This window comes from Fusarium venenatum (assembly GCF_020744135.1).
Source record: "Fusarium venenatum strain MPI-CAGE-CH-0201 chromosome Unknown EDB82scaffold_4, whole genome shotgun sequence".
Taxonomy (NCBI): Eukaryota; Fungi; Ascomycota; class Sordariomycetes; order Hypocreales; family Nectriaceae; genus Fusarium; species Fusarium venenatum.
In genome coordinates, this window is record NW_027072132.1 from 2,707,922 (window position 1) to 2,731,431 (window position 23,510).

Genomic DNA, 23,510 nt, shown 5'->3' on the forward strand with positions numbered 1-23,510 from the left:
AACTTCCAGTTTGTCTACCTGTCATCCGGCGACTACATTCCGAGACCCTCTTCTAGGTACAAGAGGTCACGCGACTATTATCGCCCTTGAACATCTCCCTTTCTAGATCGATTCACAGGTTAAATTATCAATATGTTTCTTATTCAACAATTGACAACTCCTTCATTCGCTGCTATTCAAGTACTACCACGGCTATAGGCACCCAAGTATTATGATAAATCAATAAAGCAATATATGCTCATGTTCATATATATGTTCATGTCCTATGTACGTCCTAATCCATATGCTCGTTACTAAATTCATAATCTATTTTCCAAAACCGTAAATCATTTCAAAGTCTCCATGCTATCATAGCAAAGCAGCGGCAAGGATAACCGCAACAGCAGCAGCGCCCATTGAGTTGAGCTGCTGAGCACCGCTACCAGGCACAGGAGTAGTCTGAGATCCGGCACCAGTACCGGTGCTAGAGGTGGAAGAAGGAGTTGGCACCAAAGTAGTGGAAGTTCCAGCAGGCACAACAGGGATAGTTCCGTTCTTGTTGTTGGCTGCGAAGGAAGGGCTCACAAAGTAGTGCTCAACGTTGTCAGACTTGTCGTCACTGCGGCTGACCAGAGTACCCTTCTTGCTAGCAGAACTACAGCTAAGATCGTAAAGGGGCTTCTCGGTGAGATCAGAACCGATGACTCCAAAGCTGGGGTTGGGAGTCTGAGGAGCGGAATCTTGGAGAGTGTACCACCAGACGTTGATGTCTCCAAACATAGGACAGCCGACATCCTCGTAGAATGTTCGGGCATTCTCGAGCGACGGAACACCTTTGCCAACAGTCTTTCCACTCACAGGCCATCCGGTCTCAGTAACCCAGATCTCCTTGCCTTTGGCAGCAGCCTTGACCTCATTCCAGGCGGCCTTGAAGAGGTTTGCGCCCTCGGAGATAGGGTTGTTCTTGGTGTCCTCAAAGTAAGGGTAGGCATCCATACCGAGCCAGTCACAAGCCTCTATCACAGCGTTGTTGGACGCATTGGCGTAAGCGGTCCATGTGTCGACGTGACCGATAGGGACAGACTCAAGGCAAGTGCCCTTGATAGCGCTGCGAGTCTGCTTGATATAGTCGACGAGGACGTCAGGGTCGGCGCCGGGGTTCTCGTCGTTCTTGAGACCAGTGGGTGAGATACGGTAGAGATCCTCACTTCCAACAGAGATACCAGCGACGAGACCATCGAGCTGGTCACAATACTGGTCGACAGTGTTCTTTAGGGCGGCAATCTCGTTGGCGAAGCCATTACCAGAGGCCCAAAGACCAAAGAGGAGGCTGGTCTTGGTCTTGATAGCGGCGGGGATGGCAGAGATGGGTTGGTTGGGTGTGCCACCCTGGATCATAGTGTAGAGACGAGCGCTGGTGAAAGCACCGTTAGTACCTTGAAGGCCAGCAGCAGTGTTGAACTCATTCTCAAAGTCGGATTGAGCCTTGGCACTGCCGTCTGTAAAGGTAGAGCCATAGTTGAAGCCCTGGAACGCAGCGCTAGCAGAGCCGGCGGCAGCAGCCATGGTAAGAAGGCTGTTGATGGAAGGCATTATGAATGGTATGCGGAAGTGATATTAAGGCGTGAACAGATATAATGCAAAATGCCTTGATGAGAGAACTTGGACTACTAACGAACGTATGTCCTTGTGGGAACAGAGACTAAATAATAAGAGCACACAAGATGAAGAGGGTGAGGAATTGAAAAACAACAAGAATTAAAGAAACAATGTCTTATTATTAAGAATCTGATCCAGCAGATGAATGGAGGCGACGGGACAACGAATACAGACTGCTTACACATGCAGGTACACGCACGCACTCACGCAAAGCCCGATCGATGCAAGACTTTCCCCCAGGAGTACATGGGAGATACTCAGCTTCCCAACAGTTTGAGTCCCATAAACTAGTGGCGATACATGTTCACCAGAAGTCACACAAGACACTGGCTCTTGGTCGTTGAGGCAGTTTCCATCCATGGAACTAGTTTAGAAGAAGTCATAGATTTTAAAGGAAAAGTCTAACACGCCACCTGCGGGATAAAAGAAAGAAAGAGAGCAAAACTAAGTATCAAGATCTTTTACTGAACGGTTGAACCCGATCTGGGAGGTGTCACTACCAATGCACTGTGTTTAAGAGCCCAAGATGTGTATGGTCGAAGACAGTGTGATGATGGGGTGTCGTGTAAGTGAAAAGTGTACAGTTAGGTTCGCCTTCGTGGATATCCGATCCACGCTACAAAAAGTCAATCCAGCCAAGTCTACGAGTTTTGCCGAAAGAGCCGTTAAATCGTTGGCCGTTTTTTCTACTGCAAGTAAAAAACGTAACAAGTTTATCATGTGTGAGGGAATTGTGAGAATAAAACTGAGTCAAGTTAATGTCTATGGAATGGAAGCTCATCTGCACAGCAACGCAACCCCAGATACAGCAGCTGAGTCTGAAAATAGCAACACCAATCACTCACTCAATTTATCAAGCAATGATTGTTACCCCCGGGAAAGAAGGGCTCCGGGGATGTTCTCCGCGTCCTGGCAAGTGAGACTACCAAGAGGGAATAGCTTGACAGGCGGCTCGTGAGGTTTGGCGGTTAGAGATGGCAGGGATTATGAATAGATAATTCTTATATTTGAAGATCTTATGTAGCTTCTGGATTCGAAAATAAAGAACAACAGAAACCCTCTGATGTAAGAAAACAATAAGACACCCTATTTGCTTCTCAATGTTTATCTATCATGTATGGTACAGTTGTCTGGACCGCAAGCTCAGTTGATGGCATGATGAGGCGTCAAGACGTTTCTTTGAGTGGACAGAAGATAATGGAATACGAGTCAAGTACCACTTCCATCTTCAGCTGAGTAAGAGTTACATGTAACTAAATGTCTAACTCTTTTTTGTAGCTGTGCGACATTTTTCTATCTCTGTATTCGTCACACGTGGGTCAATGTCAACGTGGACCGCAGACAAATGCAACATTCTTTTTAGTTACTAATGTAGTCTCGATCGCATTCTCGTGTTTCTAGTATTATCGAATGTGGACTGTTGAGACATTGCCCAACCGAATCGATAATATCTGAGGGTACTCCGTATGACTCCTGGTATTCATTGTCTTGGTTGGGTTTTCAGATCGGTCGATCCAGGGTAGTTCGAGAAAGCTGTAATCACGGTGATCTCGGACTTTGTACCATCAGACTCGGTTTAAATCTGTACACCAAAGTACAAAGTTTAAGACTACTTGCAAAATAACGAGGCTTAAATCAATTCTACTAGACGGAGAAAGCGCTATCTGGACCATGTCGTACCTGGTGCGATAACACAGAATGGCTGGTGTATGTTTGTGATACAACTCTATCATCGCCATAACTTCGACCACTGACAACGCACCTGTATCATTGCACCGAATAGATAGACAAGTAAGGATCGTCACTTGACAGACAACAGGCTAAACTTCACGAGATCGGTATATCAAACAAAAATGAACAAAAAGAAACATCCGGGAGGCGTTGGGATTGCTCCCGCCAGGGCTTGAACCTGAGACCTTCGCATTACCGAACACTCGGAATGAAGTATTAGTACGACGCTCTAACCAACTGAGCTACGGAAGCCAACCGGATGAATGAGCAGATGGCCCGCTCGTGGTTGTTGAGTAGAGATCGTTAGAGAGTATAAACAAGGTTGTCGAGAGGTGATGATGATTGATGATGGTAAGTAAAGACTTGCAAGTTGAGGCTGTCCCAGAGAGAAGAACGATTGATTCTTTCCCGTTAGGTATGAATGTATTGAACAAGTGAGGCAGGAACCAACCCCATGTGTAAACTCAAACCTAGGAAAGAGCAAGCGGCATGCAAGCCTCAGCCGCCTGTACTGTGAGGAAGTCGCGTGCATGGCTAACTCTAAATTGAGATGTTCAGGGTCCATCTCTGAATAGAATCATCTCCATTAAAAAATCCACCATCAACAATGCACCAAATACGAGAATGAAGAGGCCTCTTTCATCAAACAGTACAAACATAGAAACATCGATGATTAAGCAAACCTGGCAGCCCACCATCTAACCGCTTTTCTACATGTTTCACACGCGTTCACTGTTGATATGTTGAGTGGCTGACGTTGAATCCCTGCAGAACCGGTTTTCCCAGCCAAGAAAAGAAACAAAGCGAACCCCTGTATCAAAGGGTCAGTGACGCAAGCGCTTGGTCTCTGATTGGCTTGTTTCGGAAGTGGTCTTTGTTTAAGGTCATGATTTGCAAGGCGATGCGCTCATACAGAGATCCCTAGAACACCGACTTGGCGTCTGATTCTTTGGTTCTTGGTACATGTCTTCAAAAGATGTCTTTTTCGCGAATCATGGTTGTTTGGGCCGTGCACTGATTTTTCGCTCTTCTCTTGTTGCATCATTGGTGTCCAGGGTTTAGTACTTAAAACTTAGCTACGTGCTAAACTAAGTTATATATCCCCAACCTCCATCACCGCCAACGTCAGCCCTTTTACCAAACGTTCATTTATCTATATTTACTTAACTTGACCTACATACTCTATCTATACTTGGAGAGAAATCTCACTTCTCTATCCCCTTTCTACCACCCAAAACATCATACTTCTGTAGTATCACGGTTCACAAACCGCAACCATGTTATCGAGGTTCTTCGTTCTTTTCCCCATGGTGTTATCCATGGTGGCCTTCATTCTCTCCATGCTATGTCTCTTTGCCGGCCATAAGGAGGGATTCATGGAGGAGTACTCCGTCGCTCGAGTAAGTCTTACACAACCCTTCAGACACTAATACTCCTATACTAACAAGTCCAGCTCAACACTTCCATGATCGGTCATAATGTCCTTGACACAGACGGCAGTGCTTCTACCAACGACAACGAAGATGATGGTATCTTTGGCGCGGTCAAGGGCAAGTGGAACGAAGTCAAGGACGATATCAAAGGAAAGATCAACGATGTCACCGGTGACATCGCCGATGAGTTGGCCGATACGATTGGTATCTCTGAGTGGTACTCGATCCATATTATGGCTACATGCGATGGGCAATACAAGCCCAATGCCACAAACCCTGGTGCTGGTTACAACGTGACCGAATGTACCAACTCTGCACCAGAGAGTAAGTACCACACAACCCTAATAGTAGTTACGGCGACAGTATCTAACCCTCTTAGAACGATTCAACCTTACCGAAATGCTCGACAAGCAACTCTCAGTCGGACCCTTTGATCTGAGCCTTGCAGACATCAACTGGCCTGATGACATCCAGGACTCTATTGACCTTCTCAACAAGGCTCTTCTTGCCACATTCATCTTGTACGTCATCGCAGTTGGACTCTCTGGCCTCGCTATGCTCGCCTCCCTGGCCGCCTTCTTCCTCTTCTCCCGTCGCGGTGTCAATGCTGTCAACCTTATTTTCGCCAGCTTGGCAGCTCTCGTCCTCCTTGTTTCCAGCATCCTCGTCACTGTGGCTGGCAAGAAGGGTGTCGACAAGCTCAATGATGTTGGTGATGACGTTGGAATCTCCGCTTCTATCGGAAACAAGTTCCTTGGCTTGACCTGGGCGGCTGCTGCTCTCATGATCGCTGCAGCCATCTACTGGTTTGTGCATCTCTGCCTCATGCGACGTGAGAGGAAGCGAGAGTGGAAGCCTCGCAAGGGCAGCTACTAAAATACGACGGAGAAGAATTTGGAAATTTATGACGACTAGACTGATGGGTTGATGATTGGTTTTTATTAACCGGAATAGGGTCGCGACTATGATACCAAAGCGTTTTTTACTTTCCTTTTGTAATCACACAGAATGACTCTCGTTCTTTTTCTTTATTACACAGACTAAGAGAACGACATATATATAGATATTTCTGATATTTCTGATATTTCTGATAGTAATAGATAGCAGGCCTATCCAATATTTTACTCCTGTACGTCAATACTCGCAGTACACGATGTGAGCAATAATTATGTGTAATCCACAGAGAATACACACGTTTTTGACCTCTAGAAGTGGCATAATAAAACAAGTTTTTGGGTATTGCAGGGTTGCAAGATCGCCAGTAATGGACGAGCCATATATGCACCGTAATGCAACTGACGTCCACAACAGATATATGTCCATCACCGAAAGTTACAGAACCCCAGAGTCGTACTCGGGCTCACGAAACAACATTGTACTGTGAATTATACCATGAGAACCTCGTCTGTACAACGAGAAGACCGCACCAGTCTCACTCCTAGGATTTCGAGAGACTCTGATTCTATTGTTTCACTGAAGATGTGACCATGCAGGAAAGGGCGCCATTATCCTTAGGGATATGTCACTCAATTATCAAACACGGCAGTTAGATATATCCTGCATCTCTCATTGACTGTGATATGCCTCTAATCTAGAGTGCTTAACAAAAGATAGACTTACTAGTGAGTAAGGGTTATGGGAAACCCACCAGAACTGTACTGACACTTCGATATTCTCCTATCATGACTATTGTGCTTTTTTCTTGAACCTAATAACAGCTATGGCAAGCCTCATTCAAACAAGGGTTGTTTAGTTCACCGACTTGCTCAAATTTCCAAGTAAACTTGTTCGTTAATTGCTTTCAATCGACCTTTATCTCGGAGCCGACTCGTTTCATTCTTGAAACACCTACAACTAGTATCAACAACGTCGATTAAGCCTTTCACAACATATCACTGTAACGAGTAAACTAAACGTAGTTATTAATTCAAGACCCCTCATACCATCTAGTAAATGTTATTCAGTAAGGAACACTATGCTATGGTGATTTCTACAGTCCTAGCGGCCAAGCTAGTTCCCAGGAACCATGGTGATCAGATGTTCCTCATCAACTGCCGGGCGTCTTTCATCATGCGCTTCATGTGGACTGAGCATAACCTTATCAAATCACTTGATGCACGGTGAAACAACTTTTTTAATCTTAAGATGTTGTTCGATTTGGTCAATTGGCCCATCAGCTTACAAGCATCTATATCTTCCTCCCTTGAAGTGGGCAAGTGCAAGCCGATCATCGACTTTGCCAACCTCACGCTATCTATTGATGTTTGTGTGCCATCGCAAGATATCTATTATTTCATGCAGTCGACCACTCTCGCGCTAAGCTCGATGCCAGGTTGCCAGGCTGTGTGTCTGGACCTGAATGCAGAAGCAAATCCCAGCTGCTCAAATCAAACCCCTTTTCCCCGCCTCCCATAAACCCAGGCTAATAGAAAGTAAAATGGTCTCCTCCTCGCGCAGACAAGGAAATCAGTACCGGCTTCCCAATGAATGACTGTGCCTTTTGTGCACGAAAAAGGTCCGGATAAAGGATGCTAGCTCCCTCACTAATAAGTGGTAAATCAAACGCGTCGAGTCTTCCAGTACTCTCAAACTGGCGGTCGACGCGGGGTATCAAAAGATGTGGTATATGTAGTCGAGAAAAGAAATCCTAGTAAGGAACTCGGAATGCGCCGTGGTCATCAAGGTCGTGTAATACATCAAGAGCGAGTCGTACGCCCAAACCAGCCATATAGTAAGCAGTTCTAAATGTTTTTCGTTATCAAAAGAAGAGTCCGCATCGCTTTTTTGTGTTTTCCCATGCTTTAAGAGTTTCTTGGTTTTTGCTGACAAGTGATAAGGAAATGGGTAAGGAGTGACTGAGGTCAGTTGAGACAATAAGGAAATGAAAGGAGTGTGATGTGTCGAATTGACGGTGATTAATGCTGCGGGGGACTTTTCTTCTGGAACGGTTAAACCTTAGCTCGGCTTTCAAATAGCTGGTAGGACGTGGCTTCCTCGCCTTTCTGAGCTCCCTCTGGCATCAACAGATGCTCGGGGAGTGATATCGAGTAGTTTTGCGCTCCCAGCGCTGAAGTTGCGTACATGACCTCTGCCCAGATTAACGCTTCTAGCGTCCTGGACATTGGCAAGCTCTTGCGATGGGGAAACGGGAGATGTTGGGCTCTCTTCTTCCTCAGATTCGATCTCAAGAAGACCCTCGTGGCTCTTCATAGTCCACCTATGCACCACCTTGGGTTGGGAGCCAACTGCTCCCCACTTCATCTCCCGGTCGTCCGCAAGCTCTTCTTCATCGCTGCTAGGGCGTCCTTCTTCAGAACGGCGCGCCATTATATCAGGGTTTGAGGATCTTCGAGGGGTAAGTCTAGTCATATAATCATCCTCAACGATCCCGAGGTCTTCGTCCGTGCTGTTGGTTGGGGAATCAATGTTGTTTTCGATTTGCTCGCGCTGATTGGCACGTCGGATGCTGTCACGTATCGCGGTACGTCGGCTGTTAACGTTTCCTGAAAGCCACGAACCCTCAGAATCAATAGATGCAAGTGACATAGACATGCCAGCCTCAGGGGATGGCGAAACATGAACCCTTTCCATTGTTGATGGTGTGAGGCGATTGGTCTCGATAGATCGGTGGCCTGACGTTGGTGTGTCGTAACGTACACCGATGGAACGCAGCTGTTCCATTTCGCGGATCTTTTGTTCAGTGAGAACAGGCATTGGGGGCTCAGCTTCAGGGGATTGTACGCGTGAAGCTGGCGGGGATAGAGGCATCTCAGGCAAATCCTCCCGGAAGCGAGATCGGGTCCTCTTTGGAGCGCCGGTGCTAGGCTTTCGAGATAGGTAATTAACACCCGAAGAGTTCGGTGAGTCTTCACCCTCGAGCTTAGCGAGGGCGTAGGCCTGAGCCTGTGCCCTTGACTGGGCTGCCGCCGCCTGCATTTCTTCTCGAGAAGTATTGGCAAAAGACGATGGTCCTTCGTGTCGTTGTCGCTTACTGCCAATTCGTAGGAATGCCTTGATGGAGGCAAACCCGTTTTTACTGCTATCGGAGTGGTGGGAGTTTTGTCTTGGAACATGAACGTCCTCCTCGTCAATTGTCTCCGGGGGAGGAGACACCATCCGGTCTCGATCAGATCGAATGGTTGACCTCGATCGTGATTTGGCTGATCGCAAAAGATCGGAAAATCTGTTACCAGGCGAAACATTTCCCACCTCTGACGGTGGCCGTATGGAGGAGGTATCCTTTGTGACAACTTCCTCCATAGGTGCTGGCTGTTCAGAAGTAACTGTATCTGCGTGGTGGAGGGCTTCCTCCGCCCTCGTAGAAGACTCAGGCTCTTTCTCATCATCAGTTATATCCATGGGCTCCGGATCTTCAGGCTTGGTATCTACTACGACAGCAGAGGCGGGCTCGATTCCTAGGCCAACCAGCTCACGGCCCAAGACGCCTCGCTCGAGATTCTGTGGTGGAGGTGTACCTGCCTTCCTAGCCTGAATGTCGTCCTCCTGTTGTTTTTCTGCTCGTCGTGTAATACGTCGTTCCATCCTTTGTCTCTCCTTCTGCTTCTTGAACTCCCGTCGTCGATTGTCTAATTCCATGAGTTCCCTGAGATCGCGGGCGTCAAGGTCGTCAGCAAAAGAATCGATACGCCTATGTGATCTCGTATTCTCTTCCGGAATCGACTCTTGTTCGAGGAGCTTCTTTCTCAGTGATCCTTGTCTGTGAGGTGTTGGTAAATGAGGTGCCGTCCACCGGGCATTTGGTGTATAGCGAAGCGTCGGTCGTGGGGCAAGAGCAGCAAGAGCGGACACTCTGTATGAACCCGACTCCGAATCGGATGAGAAACTGGAGTGGATTGAGCCTGGTACGGGGAGAGAGATGTCGGAGTCACGTCCAGCTCGCTGTTTGCCAAATCTGCTGGTTCTCGACCGTTTAGAATCCCTCTTCATGGGCCTGCCAGAATTCCATTGCTCAGTAGCAGGCCGGACAGGCACAAAGTTACTCATTGCCTTGATTTCGGCCTCCCTGTTACGATCTTCCTTCCTCCTCTTGCTTTTTTGTTTCCTTGTTGCTTGACGGGCAGGACGCAATGTGGGTGTGCGGTCCCAGAGTCCAGTACGCTCTTCCAGATTACCAGTAGTCATCGTTCGGCCGGTTCTTTCGGGGGCTGGTGAGCCGCCTCGGACTCGTTCGTTACGGATGTCATCCTGGCGCCCGGGAGAGAAGCTGTATTTTCGGGTGGCTTGTTGAGGTTTAGGAGGCTCGGTACGTCGCTTCTTCAGCCCAACTTTAGCCCCTTCGTTGTGAGGCAGCGGCGCGCCTTCTACATCTGAGAAAGCAGCGCCGCTGCGGGAGCGCTTGCGGCTACTCCGACGTCGAAATGGCCAAAGGGCCATGGTTCCAATATCGTCACCAAAAACTGAGAAACTGAAGCTAGTTGTGGTTGGCCACTATCGTCACCGGTGTACAGTCGAGATCGTCTAAATTATATCGGATATACGAGGGCATCGTGGAGTCGTCAAAACGGTCGAACCAAGCTGGTCATCAGGAGAAGCGAATGTGAGCTGCAGGGTCGTATCGAACGGCTCGCTGCGCGGGTGGGCTTTTGAAGGCCGCCAAAAACTACCTATACGAGATGATGGACGACGGAATCTTGTCGATGATGAGACAAGTACAGCTGCTGCAGTGGCAGTCGAAATAAGTGGTGATTGTGTATGTGAGAAGAATGCAAGTAGTCGTGGGTCGTTGTTGTCGAGTGTTTGGTGCGTGGCGAAAGGTGTGTGGTGATTCAAGTGCTCGAGGAAGCAACAAAGTGCAGAAGCAGAGCAGATGCTAGGTAATTAAGGTAAGTGTAAGTATAAGGAACAGCAGGTGCTTGGTTGGACCTTGTGCTTCAGTGTGACTGGGATTGGGACTGGGCGTGCGTGCGGATTCCCGGGGGCGGGACAATTTTTCAGGGCACCGGGGGTCGGCAAGGAAGGGAAGGAATGGATCAGGGCCAATGAATGATCGGGAAATGCTGTAGTTTGAGTGGAAAAGAAGAAGTCGACGTCAGGTTTCGGCGAGAGCAGAGACAGGAAGGGCGGGAGAGGCCCACAGCTACTGACTGAATCTCGTTTTTCCTCTTGGTCCCTTCGCAAGCTAAAGCGCTATAGTGCGATACGTACTCCTTTTTTCCCCTAGTAGACCCTCAGACCTTAGACCCTCCAGAGGATCAAAACCCCCCCAGGTACCCCCTTGTCAATGTGGCAATGGGAAGGGTCCCATCACTCTGGAGCCATTTCAACGGGTCTCTCTCTTAGAGGAAGTGGAACTTGCAGCGCGAACTTACGAGGTACATATGTAGCGCTACAAGGGCAGTCAGTGGATGCCAGTACCCAACCGGCAACGTCCAGTATCACCTGTACCTGTACTTGGGTTCTGGCGGAGACTTCCAGTATTGTATCTTGTGGACGTTTAGACTACTGATGAGGTGGCGTTCAACCCACTGGAAATGTCCAAGAGGAGCCGGTGAGTTGACGACAGGACACTGACGCTGGCTCCCTCTGCTAAGGCTAAGGCTAAGGCTAAGTCTAGGTGCTTATGGACAGTCTCGTACTTGAGAGGGACAGACAGGCCAACACCGCAATACTTGGTGGAACTCGTAATGGAGCAATGGAGCATGGATAGGACAAGCGAGAGCCATCTTAGCTGGGTTTAAAAGGGACATGCACAACAATTGATATGTACATGTACGCAATGAACCACTCGCTACTGTACCAAAGCTCTCGTGATCTACCTGGCCTGATGGAGGGGCCCGGATGGATGAATGAATGAATCGCATCTCAAAGTCAAATATTGTGCAGCAGGAGGTGGTCATCGACTTGACTCGTCAAAACTGCCCGTCCGTAGTGAGGGGCGCAAAGACAAACGAGCAATTGCCCGTTATTGGACAACGTTGCATATCTACTGGTGGGAGGTGTTGTTTGTTTTTATGTGGAAGCAAACCAAAAGCCATCACCAGAGTGAAGTACCAATGGCATGGAGATGATGTAAAAGGCGGGGAGAAACTCTAAGCACGATTCATGACTGACATTGAGAGGCAGCCAAGACTAGCAGTAATCCGTCTCTGTAGAATAATAAAAGGTCATCGACAGCTGATTTCTACATTAATTAATATTCGAGATGAGTCCATGCTCTCTCTCTCTCTCTACTGATCTACTTGTGGTTATGTTTTTAGACCAGAGGTCCTTGTCCATTGTTCAGCCCCTGGTCGGTATTTGTGTCCTGAGTAGAGGCTGGACAGTCTTGGCAGCCCAGCTAACAGTCCAGTAGCCGCTACGTTAACTCTGTAGGGAGTAGCGGATGCTATTTTGGCCTTTTTTTTGAAGGAATTGCATGAAACAAACCAAACAGCACATACAGAATGGCAATGCCTTTGTGTCACAAGCTCGAAATAATATTCGTCTTGACATGCATCACTAAAGACAGCAATGATTACTTGCTTTGCATCATCAATAATTAATAAAGCTCGTGAGAAAGATGGGCCCTCGGATCTTCCATCCGCAGGGAGCCATCGACGATCGTCGCCCTCTCAGGTCTCCTTGTTGTAACATGTTAACTTGACTAGAGCTTGGAGCTCATTACTCACAACTCGCGCCAACGTCGCGTCTCATCTTACCTGACCTCTTTCCTTCTTGGCCAATGGTACATTAACGTCCAATGTTTAGATTGGCCAATTTTATATCAGAATGGAAAATGGGGTGTGAAGGAAATATTGAAAAGCACGAGTTAATGGCATTGCCGTTCCTCCAACTCGAGAAAACGGTATGCTCACGGGAACCGACTTGCTTCGGTGCTAGACTCCTAATCCGTGTGCGATCTTCTACAACCGTTCGCTACGATTGCAAGCCACAATTCATACATCAATTTACTTTTTATTTTGACTTTGTGGGAAGTTCTGATTTGACAGGATCGAGGTAAACGCCTTTTCCGTCTCGTAGTGGAAAGACAACTGGCACATGTCAGGAACTTTTTTATTTCCCAATCTTAGGGAAATATCCCTAATCACAGAATATTGGTCTCGTGAGGTTTACTGACTGGACTACAAGCATTGCACTATCCGCAACTAATAAACAACTACTACTCTATAGATACAAGCACAAGCACAAGGGCATCGTCTCGCCCTGTCCGAAGATCTCGTTCGCCGCCATGCGATCGGGCTTGTCACGCCAAAACAAAACAAAAAAGCCCCCTCCCCACCCCTTGCTGTTGCTTTCCAGCATTTAATAGACTAGCTCTAGGTTGTAGAGTTGTCTCACAAAACCACCCGGTGCAGTTTTTGTTCTCCCTCTTCTGTCCCTTCGACTCGCTGGCTCCCTCCCTCCCCCCCCCCCCCCCCCCCAATTCGACAAAGCAATGTTGCTTTTACAATGCTGTACTGTACGTACGGCAGCTGCCAATTGAATACCCTGCATAGCACGTTGCAATTGAAGTTTGGATCTATCGGATTGACAAACGATACCAACACATCCCAGTATCTTGTACCCTTGTCCCGTCTTTCAGGTACTGGTACCTGTGTGCTGTACCTCGCATCAGGACAAGACAAGACAAAGACCCACGCAGCTTGCGCCGTTCCTGCGTGTTTCTTCGTATTCCAGTGATCTTTACACTTTGCTTTCTTGAATCCCGACATTTGGGTTCTTGAGAGCCTGTCTGGGCCTTCGTATCCGCTACCCGAATGCTTAGAAATGATGACTGTTGAGGCATATCGTTGAGTCTTATTTCCAGCCACTTTCATCTTTGTCTTGGCTCTCTCGGGAACCTGGCCATCGTCACATCTCGCGTATATCACTAAAATTTAGACAAGTCTATTCGTGAAATAGCAGGCACTGGCATCACAACCAACAGATCTGGTCAGTTGCTGTACGTATTAAAGGAAACCCCCGTAATACTATTATGTAGCAACTGCAAGTTCATCACCAAAGTTGAGCTGAGTCGTCAGAAAATCATGGGCCTTTCCATCAGGAACATGGCATGGCAGCATGGACAGTGTTATTTCCGAATCAAGTTTTCGTCCACTCTCCAACGTCGATCCAACCTTAACATGGACAATCGAGCGTCATCATAGCACAGAGTTCCGGTTCAAATCTTCAGCAACATTTCAGGTTTCCTCAATGGCCAACAAATTCAATCAGTTAGTCTCAAAATCTCGGCTCAGACGTTGACAAACAGTGGTAGCAGTAGGCTCTAAACGTCTCACAATCGACTTGTCATACACCATCGTGTCATGGTCTTGTTAGGAGTTTGTTCAGTGCCAGTCATTCACTCGCTGTATTACGGAACATGCCTACAGATACATACCTTGCTCTAACATTAGTAGCATCCCATCCTGCATATTCTGCCTGCACTCCAACCGCGCGACCGTTGAAGTGGGGAGCTCGGGCCTTGATCGCTTGCGAATCAGGGACCAGACGGATTGATTTTGACTTCACCCATGCCTGCAGTTCCTGAATCGTGTGACATCTTCACACACTTCAGATGATGAGATCACAGGAAGATCCTTGGAAACAACATTTCTTTCCAGTCTATGACATGGCATCCATCTTAGCAGACCCCATTTAACATTATCGACGACGACGAGTACCAGCAAACTCTCACAATGCTGCAAGGACTTGTTCATCGTCAAAGAAAGGTGAATCTTAGCGCTCCCGACGCCCGTCGCGGAAACAAAGTGGCGGCCCATCCCTCCATTACTTTAGCAGATGCTGTAACTCGGGGGTTCCCTGTCCAAAGGAAAGGTTTCCCGTAAGGGACTATGCATGTCAAGCCATGCATGAGAAGGGGCAAGGACTTCTTTTCTGCTTATTTTTTTCAATAATCAGGTACCAAAGACATGTTTGTGTTCCACCGCAAGCTGTACGCCATGTCGCTTCCCGTTGCCTACTTGATTCAATAGACTAGGTTTCTGGCCAACTCCCGAACCAAAGTCTATTCAACGGGTTGAAAACATCTCTTGAATCATGACCTCTTCCGGCAGAAACCAACATCTATTAATTAGTTTTTAGTCTTTGTCACAGTCCAGTCAATTATGGCATTGGCAGCGTAACCAACGTTTCGGCGTCCCCTGAGGCTGCGTTTCATTGGGGTGCATCGGTTCTGGAGATTAAGCCTTACAGCCAATCGATCTTGATGTTTCAATAGTGCTCCGATTTTAGTTCAGTCTTTGCTTTTTGGTCGGAACTTCAGATCTGTTCCCCCCTCCCCCCTTGCCAGGCACAAGCACAGGCACAGGTACAGGCTGGACGGTCACGGCGTACAATACCGGAAAGAGGACGACTTGTTGGTCGTTTCAGGGGTACCTTCAATGGAAAGGTAAAAAAGCAATGAAATGGTCCGTGCTGGTTCGGATGTGATGTGTCGGTGTTCCGCCACGTGGATGACTGAGATACATGCGTAGCAGCTGTGAATCTTGTAGGAAACGTGGGACGAAGAGTCTTTGAGGAACTGGACTAAGTCGTTGACAAAGGGTTTTCCTTCCAAGCCCAGCGTAGGTAAAGTACCTAAAGCAAAGCAAAGTAACTTGAGATGGTGCTTGTGGCTGAACACCACACGTTGCAGCGAATAAATATCACGGCACCTTGCTTCTCCGTGCTTGCTTCTGCTTGCATTATATTATGTATGTGCTTCAGCCACGCAAAGTGAGTGATTAACTGACAGGCTAGAGAACGAACAATACGAGTTTGACGGCTGCAAGTGAGATGACGCAGTGTAGGGCGGACAGTCGAGCATTGCCAACCGATCCTCGCCAATAATGTGACTGAGCACCATCTTAGATTTCCATCATTAGTAGTGCACACAATATGGTGAGTGCTGAATTGACCAGGATGCCAATCCCTCAAGAAAACACTAGATATTCGCCGAATGTGCTCATTTATAAGTCTAGACAAATATAAAGACTTGAGATATGCAAGGCTGAGGAGTGATCGTGGCTCAGGGTATTGTTTCAAGTCAAGTCATGTAAGACTCAATATCTAAACTCTGAAGGCTTGCTCTTTTAGGTATGCGACGCGAAAAGTCCGTAGTTTAAGTGAATTCGACGAACAAAAATAAATGAGTGATAAGAACCATTCCATTTGCCAGGTCCAGCCACTTCGTTGAGTTGCGTATTTAAACTTCACATATATGAAACAACACTGACACATCTTCTAGAACCAACTATTGAGCAGCCATGAAGTGCTCATGGGTCATCACGTGATTGTACTATCAATGTTTCCACGGCAACAACGAGTTGGTGATAAACACTTTCAATACTCACGATAGACTAACCCGAAGCGCAATCAGAGGAAAGGAAAAGAAAGGATAACGAATTTTATTATAGCCAAAGGCACTAGCAATCATGGCATACAATCCGCGAATGAGCATTATTCCGACCTCTCAGCAGAACTCGCGCACGCGAAAGAAGGAGGAAGAGGCTGATGCTTTTATGCGCCTCCCTGATCGCGAGATCGTAGGCTGTATTACCGACATCGGCATCACTTTCACCGTCGCAGATCTCCAGAAACCAAATGCCGCCCACGTTCAGCAAATATTCGAATGGTTCGCTGAGCTTCTTCTCAATGCGACGCGCGAGACCGTAGAGCCGGCCATGCGGGCCGCCGCTGAGGATATTGCTGGAGAGTATGCAGACGTTATTCCTTCCGACACTCGCAACCTGATGGGCTTCTATGTGTCGCTACGGAGGTTGTTATTCGAGTGCGGCATCACCGATTTTAGCTTCAACGATTTATACAAACCGACGTACGATCGCCTTGTCAAGATCTTCAGCTACCTGATCAACTTTGTCCGATTCCGCGAGTCCCAGACGGCTGTTATCGACCAACACTACAATAAGGCCGAGTCGACAAAGACCCGTATCGAGACGCTATATGCAGAAAACCAGGAGAACGAGGGTCGACTAGAGGATATGAAGCACAACCGCAAGGCGATGGAGGCCCAGGTCCAGCAAAAGACAATGAGGAACGAAGAGCTCAAGAAGAGACTCCTTGAGCTTCGAAGGAACCAAGAAAGGGTAGCTGCACGACTTGAAGAGGCCAAGCAGAAGAAGGGCGAGCTCACTACTGCACTGGAACAAAAAACACATGAAAAGGTGACTTTGAAACAAGAAAGCACGAAACTGCGACCTTATGTGCTCCAAAGCGCCTCTGATCTTCAGGAGAACTTGGCTGAGTTGCGTGACATTCTCAACAACGACAAGTCGCACATCGACGCCCTGGACCGAAGAGCACGAGCTCTTCAAACATCTACAGACTCTTTTTCTGTCGTCTCAACAGACGTTGCGTTATGTATCAAGATTCTCGACGAGATTGCCTCGGAATTAGCAAAAGAGGAAGAAGAGTTGGCACGTAATGCAAAGCAGCGTGATGCTCTTTCGGAGCGCAGTAACAATGCGCGTGAAGTCGAGCGCACCGAGACTATGCTGAAACGCCAACTGACCAAGTGGATGGAGCGCACAGAAAAGCTTCGTGAGCAGAGCAATCACAAGGCTCACGAGGCCAAGGAGAAGATGCATGAACTCCGAGCGATTCACAGGCAGCTTACCGAGGAGCACACGGAAAAGGGCAAGGAGATGGAGGTTCGGCGTGTCAGGATCGAGCAGACTGAGAAAAAGGTAAGCTACCCTGGCCCGTTTTATGGCGAGGTTGCGGTTTGCTAACATGTGCATAGATGCTTGACTTGAAGGAGAATATTGAGAACGAGGTTCACAGCGCACACGAAGAGTATCGCAAGATGGAGGCACACATAAAGCTGTACATTGCTGAGATGGAACAAGCCATTGCTTAATTCATCTCGTGCAACAATTTCTTTCTTTTTCTCTCGTGCTTTGGGTTACGATTAGCGGCGATACTTGGATATAGATACCATGGGACGGCGTTGGGAGAGTGTAATGACGATATGTTAATGTTAACGCTGATGTTTATGTCTATTCTGAGAACAACAGCAATACAATGTTTCCAGCGACAGATGGATATGATGAATGACACAGTATACTTTATGATTCAAGAAATGTAACTTGGCATGATTGGAATGTTGAAATGTCAGTGTTGTTGTTCCTGTACCTCAAACTTGAACCATCGATTCAGAACTTGTTTGATACTGACAGTTCGTCCGCTCCATGTCCCGTCGTCCCTTTTCGCCGTTCCATTTAGTAAAGGTATCATCTCTCCTCCAAGCTGTTCTAGATCCTCGTGTCCGCTCACACCTTTTGGCTCAATAACAGCAGCTTTGAACCCATTCCGTGACGCGGCATCAACTAGCAAAGCCGCAGAGTTCCCGATCCCTTGCGCAGACCATTCGCTTGCATCTCTATGAAGAGCGAGGAGACCATAGACCAGAAGAAGAGGCGTATGAGAGTCAGGGGTATAGTTTGGCGGTGCTGATATCAAGGAGTTTTTGGGTGTGAAGACGGAAAGATAAGCACGCAGATGTGTGACTGTTGGTGCAAATAGAATCCTTATATGGCGAGAAATGGCGATTTGGTAAAGCGATGGCTTTAAGAGGACATGAGAGGGTTCTGTTGCTGAGTCCTCTGTGTCAACTTCTTGGAGAGTGAGATGACGAGTGACATCCTCAACGAGAGATGTGTGGAACTCAGCTTTGGAGGAGCCGATTATTAGTGTTGTGGGATATCTGTGGTAGGATGCAATGTGTGATAAAAGCTCTGAAGGAGTTGCTGGTGCGAGAACGAGCGGTTGCGATGTCATGATCGCCGTGTTGTAAAAATACAGGGTAGCTTCAATCAACGAAAGCGAAGGAATATTTAAGTTGTGCCAGCCTGATTAACATTGTTGCGTAGGTTGAACTCAGACAAGTGCCTAAATTGCATTGATTGTAATGCTCAGGCTATCCATTATGGTGTCTAAAGTCTGGTCTATTCAAGGATTGTCGATATAACGATGCTATAGGCACCCAGGGCGGCAGACGTTGAGATCCCCCACTAACTGCCACGCCCCTCCACCTCCGTACCTAGTCCGCAGCAACCATCGTCTACAGAACGTCATCTCGAACATCTACCTACACCCAATCCCGAAAATACCTCCCTCTCCTCCTAACGCGGCATAAGCTCAGGGCTCACCCGCGCAATGGAGTCAATAGCACGTATCTCAGCTCTCATGGAGACTGGTATGCCTCTCTACTGACCACCCTACCTGGTGCTGAACTAACTGATTCCCTAGCGAGGGAGCTCACCCTCGATGCAGCCCAGGCGACGCGCGGTGCGCGCACGAGCTCAAAGCCTCTGGATAGAAACCAGATGAAAAAGTTGCTGGATAGTAGAAATGAGCGCGAGGTTCTCGACGGTTTACGGCGTGTTATCGCGGTGCGTGGTGTTGCTGTCTTCTTTGGTGATAGAGCTTGGCTAACTAACAGTATTGAGGCAGATGATGTACCGCAACCACAAGACCTTGCCATTCTTCTCATCCGTTGTCAAGAACGTTGCATCCCCGAATATAGAGATCAAGAAGCTTGTCTACATTTACCTCATACACCATGCCGAACAAGAACCAGACCTCGCCCTGCTGTCCATCAACACTATTCAAAAATCCTTATCCGACCAGAACCCTCAAGTCCGCGCTCTTGCTCTCAAGACCATGTCGGGAATCCGAGTCCCCGTCATCAGCCAGATCGTATCTCTCGCCATCAAGAAGGGTGTTGCCGACATGAGCCCTTACGTGCGGAAAGCCGCTGCCCTTGCGATCCCGAAGTGCCATCGATTAGACCCGAGTCAAGCGCCGCAGTTGATCGAAAACCTGTCTACTTTGCTGGGCGACAAACAGTATTACGTCGCCGGAGCCGCCGTGTCAGCTTTCCTGGAGATTTGCCCTGACCAAATAGATCTGATACATAAACATTATCGCGTGCTGATAAAGCAAGTGGTGGATATGGACGAATGGAGCCAACTGGCGACGCTGCGACTTATGACGTATTATGCACGAAAGTGCTTCCCACGAAAATCTAAATCACAGGACGAATCTGTCGAGACCGCCCAGGAACAGAAAGTAGACGACTTTTACGGTGAATCACGACAAGGCAGTCGAGGCCAAGGCTCTTCTTCAGTCTTGGACCCAGACCTCGCATTGCTACTGAATGGAATCAGGCCTCTTCTACAAAGCCGAAACGCTGGTGTTGTTGTCGCCGTTACTAGATGCTACGTTGACATTGGCACGCCGGAATATGTGAAGCAGGCTATCGGCCCCTTGATTGCTTTGCTTCGTGGGGCCCAGGACATACAGCAGACGGCTCTCTTTAATATCGTTTCTGTGTGTCTTATTCGACCAGCAGACTTTGTTAAATATGCCAGTCACTTCCTTGTTCGGGCTACAGACACCGCCCCTATCTGGGAACTGAAGTTGGAGATCTTGACCATTATCTTCCCCCACAGCCCTTCACATGTCAAGAGTCTTATTCTGAAGGAGTTAGAACACTTCTCGCAAGGAACAAATAAAGCGTTGGTTCGTGAGGCGGTGCGCGCTATTGGCCGCTGCGCCCAGACCGACACTACTGCAGCTCCTCGATGCTTGAAGCTACTCTTGGGTCAGATCACAAGTCTGGATGGCACCCTCGCTGCCGAATCACTGACTGTAATTCGTCACCTGATACAACAGGATGTTCAAGGACATGTTGGAACGGTTGTTCGGCTGGCGAAGAATCTCGACTCTGCAACCGATCCTCAGGCGCGAGCAACAATCATTTGGCTGGTGGGTGAATTTTCAGGCCTAAATGGAGAGGACAACATCGCGCCGGATGTTCTTAGAATCCTGCTTAAAGAGTTCACAAACGAATCACCAGTTGCTAGGCAACAGATTCTACTCTTGGCAGCCAAAGTGTATCTCCATCATATCAATCGCAAGAGCGAAGCGGAAAAAGAGCGGGATGCAGAGGAGGATTCACCTATGGAGACGGACACCCATCCTATTGTGAGACTATGGGAGTACGCCCTTCTCCTTGTCAGGTACGATACATCATTCGACCTTCGTGATCGTGCGAGGATGTATCGTTCGCTTCTTGCAGTACCTCAGCTGGCTACCCTGATGTTGCTTGCTGAGAAACCTGCCCCCCAGGCTCCAAGTCCATCTGAGTCCCGAAAGGGATTCTTACTGGGCTCATCCACACTGGTGCTTGCTGGTGGTAGCGGTATTCATGGCCTCAGGGGATATGAACCCTTGCCAGACTGGGTTGAGGAAGGGCAGCAGCCTGATCGTCGACTTCGAGAGCCTGAAGGAGGCCAAGGTTCCAGATACGACGTCGAAAAAACCACACTGCCTGCTAGTGATAGACTAGATGAGGCTGCAAAGACAACCATGCCCACCATGCCCACCAAGGCCAACGGTACAGGCGAAACGGTCGGTACAAAGACATTGGACGATTGGCTTGGAGAAGAAAAGGAGAGTGAGGAGTCGTCAGACGAGACAGAAGAAGAATCATCCGAAGAAGAGGACGACGATGAAGAAGATGATGATGACGAGGAGGAGGAGGAGGAGGAAGAAGAGGAGGAGACAGACAGTGACGATGACGATGGGGAGGCCGATAGACTGGTCAAGTCCTAATATCGATAGAAAGCATTATAAAAGACGTTTAAGCTAGACTCGTCAGAGTCATCAAGATCTGATCTAGTATCGTTCCAAGCGACAAACACCCTACGCCCATTCCAAACAAGCCCATACTAAGCCGGCTATATCAATTTCCCAATACAATATATCTCAACCAAGAACTTTTAAGCATTTCGGGTGTTCTCAACCTTTCTCTCCTCACTGGAAGACTCAGCGGGCGCCTCACCCTCAGTGGTCTTGTTTCGTCGCATATTAGCCGCCATCTGGGGGAAGAAGATGCCAGGATGAAAAGCAGTCAAGCAGAAGCCTGTCACAAGGATAAGAGTGCTGTCAAGTACAAGGAAGCTAGGCTCATCCTGCATGATGTGGTTACCCCAACCACCAGCCATCTCTGCAATTCTGTATTTTCTCGCGTCAGCTGATGTAAGAAAAAACAATATGAAACTACCGGAATACCGGGGTTAACAAAAGGAGGGAGGATGAACTAACCGGTAGATGCAACGTGTGAGAATGGAAAAGTAAGCGACCGTAACAGCGATGCCAAACAGCCGGAATTTCTTATCCTGCCAGACGCGCAGCGAGTCAGGGGCAACCTCTGGGCTGTGAATGTACTTCTTCACGCGGAGGTAGTAGTCGGCTCCCATGGTACCGAAGGCGAGCAGAACAACGACTTGGAGAACAACACCGGCGATAATAGTTCTGTTACCGTTGGTAGCCAGGTCGGGCTGGTCACGCTTGGCTGCCGCTGCGATACCACCACCGATAGCCTGGATGATGAGGCATGACAAGTCGGCGGGAAGGAACACTCTCGGATACCAGCGAGGGTGGAATCGTGACAGAGATGGGTTGAGAGCCAAGGCGACGTGCTTGAGCGTGAGGTATATGGCGGCGCAGATGAAGGTCGGGGCGATAATGATGCAGCAAATCTGAGTCTGGAAGGCCGATTGTTTCCAGGGATTAGGGTTCATTTGTACGCGGCCAATGTAGCCTTGGCTATGTTAGCATATACATAATCCTTTTTTCCCATGTCTTCCCGACAGATTGAATCTGTATTTGAGCTTGGCAAAACGTACCGACAGTTTCAAGCAGTAAACCTGCTCCCAATGTTGCAGCATACGTCCATGTTCGCTTCCAAATACCTATTCCCACAGCAGAGAGGAACAAGACCGCGAAACAGATGGTGAAGAAATAGCTGGAACCCTTGTTGGGAACATAACCTAGGACTGTTGCTTCAACAGGGCAGAGATCAGTGACATCAGTGCAAGCGTCGAATGTCGCTGGACGACGGGTATATAGTTCGTACATGATGGCGGTCTAAAGATACAATCGACCTAGGATGTCTGAAAGGGAAAAAGTAAATAACAAAAAAGAGAAATCGGGAATGTAATATTGGACTCTGTCTAGTATGTATGACGACTAATGTATGTATGCGTTTCAGAAGAACGACCCGCTTGTACGAGATGAGGAGCTGTGTTTAATAACAGTAGTCGCTAATAAGTTAGACCCAATAACAGGGGAATGAATGGAGATAAAAGAAGGATAAATGAAGAAAGGAAGTGGGATGCAAGAGGGTGCAGATACCCTCCATCCTATCCATTTCATCCATCCCATGCAGAGCTGACTCGACTACAACCCGACAGGCCCGATTTTTAGGGACCAACACATCGGAAACCCGGGTATTACAATATTTCCCATATGTTACACAATGGACTTTTGCTCAGTCTCTGTAAAAGAATGAAGGGGAGAAAACTGGCAAACTCGAAGGTTAAATTCAACTCGAGCTAGTCGCCAAGAATGAAGACGCCAAGATCCGGCTGGCATAATTCCCGGACGTAGATCGCTTATCTTGGTCAAACGTTGAATGCTTATTTCTCGCGTTTCCTCGCATTCCTCGCGTTGACCTCGGGTTTCCTCACAAACCAATAAGAGTGCTACTTCGCTTACAATTCTCTACCCGTTTCGTTACCTTGATCCGAAGTCCCGAGTCATCATTAGGCTTTGGCGGCCGACCCCTGGTTAAATGGAAAATAGAAATACATGAACAGCTGAAAACCCGTTGGTAGGGAGGTAGAGTCGGGTCAAATCTCGTCCGTTTGTGACAAATTCTTGTGTGGTAGGGACGGG

The 23,510-nt window shown here is 48.0% G+C and overlaps 7 protein-coding genes and 1 non-coding gene across 8 annotated transcripts; 3 read left to right on the forward strand and 5 right to left on the reverse strand.

Annotated features, from left to right (window-relative positions):
• Positions 1 to 227: 227 nt before the first annotated feature.
• On the reverse strand, positions 228 to 1,693 carry EDB82DRAFT_308930 (glycoside hydrolase superfamily). Its single transcript, XM_025737779.2, has one exon. It carries the CDS (start codon positions 1,570 to 1,572, stop codon positions 349 to 351), a length of 1,224 nt encoding a protein of 407 aa, XP_025592606.1. The 5' UTR covers positions 1,573 to 1,693; the 3' UTR covers positions 228 to 348.
• Positions 1,694 to 3,526: 1,833 nt separating this feature from the next.
• EDB82DRAFT_t311 lies at positions 3,527 to 3,621 on the reverse strand. Its single transcript has one exon. It is a non-coding gene; the product is annotated as a tRNA-Ile (tRNA).
• Positions 3,622 to 4,152: 531 nt separating this feature from the next.
• Positions 4,153 to 6,019, forward strand: EDB82DRAFT_513566 (actin cortical patch SUR7/pH-response regulator pali). The gene is made up of 3 exons (XM_025737780.2): positions 4,153 to 4,769; positions 4,823 to 5,126; positions 5,182 to 6,019. Exons 1-3 carry the CDS (start codon positions 4,647 to 4,649, stop codon positions 5,676 to 5,678), a joined length of 924 nt encoding a protein of 307 aa, XP_025592607.1. The 5' UTR covers positions 4,153 to 4,646; the 3' UTR covers positions 5,679 to 6,019.
• Positions 6,020 to 7,445: 1,426 nt separating this feature from the next.
• On the reverse strand, positions 7,446 to 10,309 carry EDB82DRAFT_308965 (uncharacterized protein). The gene has a single exon (XM_025737781.2). The coding sequence runs from the start codon at positions 10,194 to 10,196 to the stop codon at positions 7,770 to 7,772; it is 2,427 nt and encodes an 808-aa protein (XP_025592608.1). The 5' UTR covers positions 10,197 to 10,309; the 3' UTR covers positions 7,446 to 7,769.
• A 5,663-nt stretch (positions 10,310 to 15,972) lies between these two features.
• Positions 15,973 to 17,749, forward strand: EDB82DRAFT_309039 (putative kinetochore protein NUF2). Its single transcript, XM_025737784.2, has 2 exons — positions 15,973 to 17,449; positions 17,506 to 17,749. Exons 1-2 carry the CDS (start codon positions 16,178 to 16,180, stop codon positions 17,620 to 17,622), a joined length of 1,389 nt encoding a protein of 462 aa, XP_025592611.1. The 5' UTR covers positions 15,973 to 16,177; the 3' UTR covers positions 17,623 to 17,749.
• On the reverse strand, positions 17,686 to 18,965 carry EDB82DRAFT_309057 (uncharacterized protein). The gene has a single exon (XM_025737785.2). It carries the CDS (start codon positions 18,540 to 18,542, stop codon positions 17,877 to 17,879), a length of 666 nt encoding a protein of 221 aa, XP_025592612.2. The 5' UTR covers positions 18,543 to 18,965; the 3' UTR covers positions 17,686 to 17,876.
• EDB82DRAFT_309124 (adaptin N terminal region-domain-containing protein) lies at positions 18,743 to 21,569 on the forward strand. The gene is made up of 3 exons (XM_025737787.2): positions 18,743 to 18,960; positions 19,014 to 19,156; positions 19,218 to 21,569. Exons 1-3 carry the CDS (start codon positions 18,921 to 18,923, stop codon positions 21,381 to 21,383), a joined length of 2,349 nt encoding a protein of 782 aa, XP_025592613.1. The 5' UTR covers positions 18,743 to 18,920; the 3' UTR covers positions 21,384 to 21,569.
• EDB82DRAFT_529416 (RTA1 like protein-domain-containing protein) lies at positions 21,551 to 22,691 on the reverse strand (the record flags this gene model as incomplete). Its single annotated transcript, XM_025737788.1, has 3 exons — positions 21,551 to 21,785; positions 21,876 to 22,374; positions 22,460 to 22,691. The coding sequence occupies 3 exons, from the start codon at positions 22,689 to 22,691 to the stop codon at positions 21,551 to 21,553; spliced, it is 966 nt and encodes a 321-aa protein (XP_025592614.1).
• Positions 22,692 to 23,510: the final 819 nt, after the last annotated feature.

Excerpts from the sequence above, each read along its gene's own strand:
- EDB82DRAFT_513566 (XM_025737780.2), top strand. The coding sequence starts at position 4,647 with ATGTTATCGAGGTTCTTCGTTCTTTTCCCCATGGTGTTATCCATGGTG. Across the intron at positions 4,770-4,822 it reads AGGAGTACTCCGTCGCTCGA|CTCAACACTTCCATGATCGG; the intron begins GTAAGTCTTACA and ends TAACAAGTCCAG. Across the intron at positions 5,127-5,181 it reads TACCAACTCTGCACCAGAGA|AACGATTCAACCTTACCGAA; the intron begins GTAAGTACCACA and ends TAACCCTCTTAG.
- EDB82DRAFT_308965 (XM_025737781.2), bottom strand. The coding sequence starts at position 10,196 with ATGGCCCTTTGGCCATTTCGACGTCGGAGTAGCCGCAAGCGCTCCCGC.
- EDB82DRAFT_309057 (XM_025737785.2), bottom strand. The coding sequence starts at position 18,542 with ATGACATCGCAACCGCTCGTTCTCGCACCAGCAACTCCTTCAGAGCTT.
- EDB82DRAFT_309039 (XM_025737784.2), top strand. The coding sequence starts at position 16,178 with ATGGCATACAATCCGCGAATGAGCATTATTCCGACCTCTCAGCAGAAC. Across the intron at positions 17,450-17,505 it reads TCGAGCAGACTGAGAAAAAG|ATGCTTGACTTGAAGGAGAA; the intron begins GTAAGCTACCCT and ends ACATGTGCATAG.
- EDB82DRAFT_308930 (XM_025737779.2), bottom strand. The coding sequence starts at position 1,572 with ATGCCTTCCATCAACAGCCTTCTTACCATGGCTGCTGCCGCCGGCTCT.
- EDB82DRAFT_309124 (XM_025737787.2), top strand. The coding sequence starts at position 18,921 with ATGGAGTCAATAGCACGTATCTCAGCTCTCATGGAGACTG. Across the intron at positions 18,961-19,013 it reads CTCAGCTCTCATGGAGACTG|CGAGGGAGCTCACCCTCGAT; the intron begins GTATGCCTCTCT and ends CTGATTCCCTAG. Across the intron at positions 19,157-19,217 it reads GTTTACGGCGTGTTATCGCG|ATGATGTACCGCAACCACAA; the intron begins GTGCGTGGTGTT and ends GTATTGAGGCAG.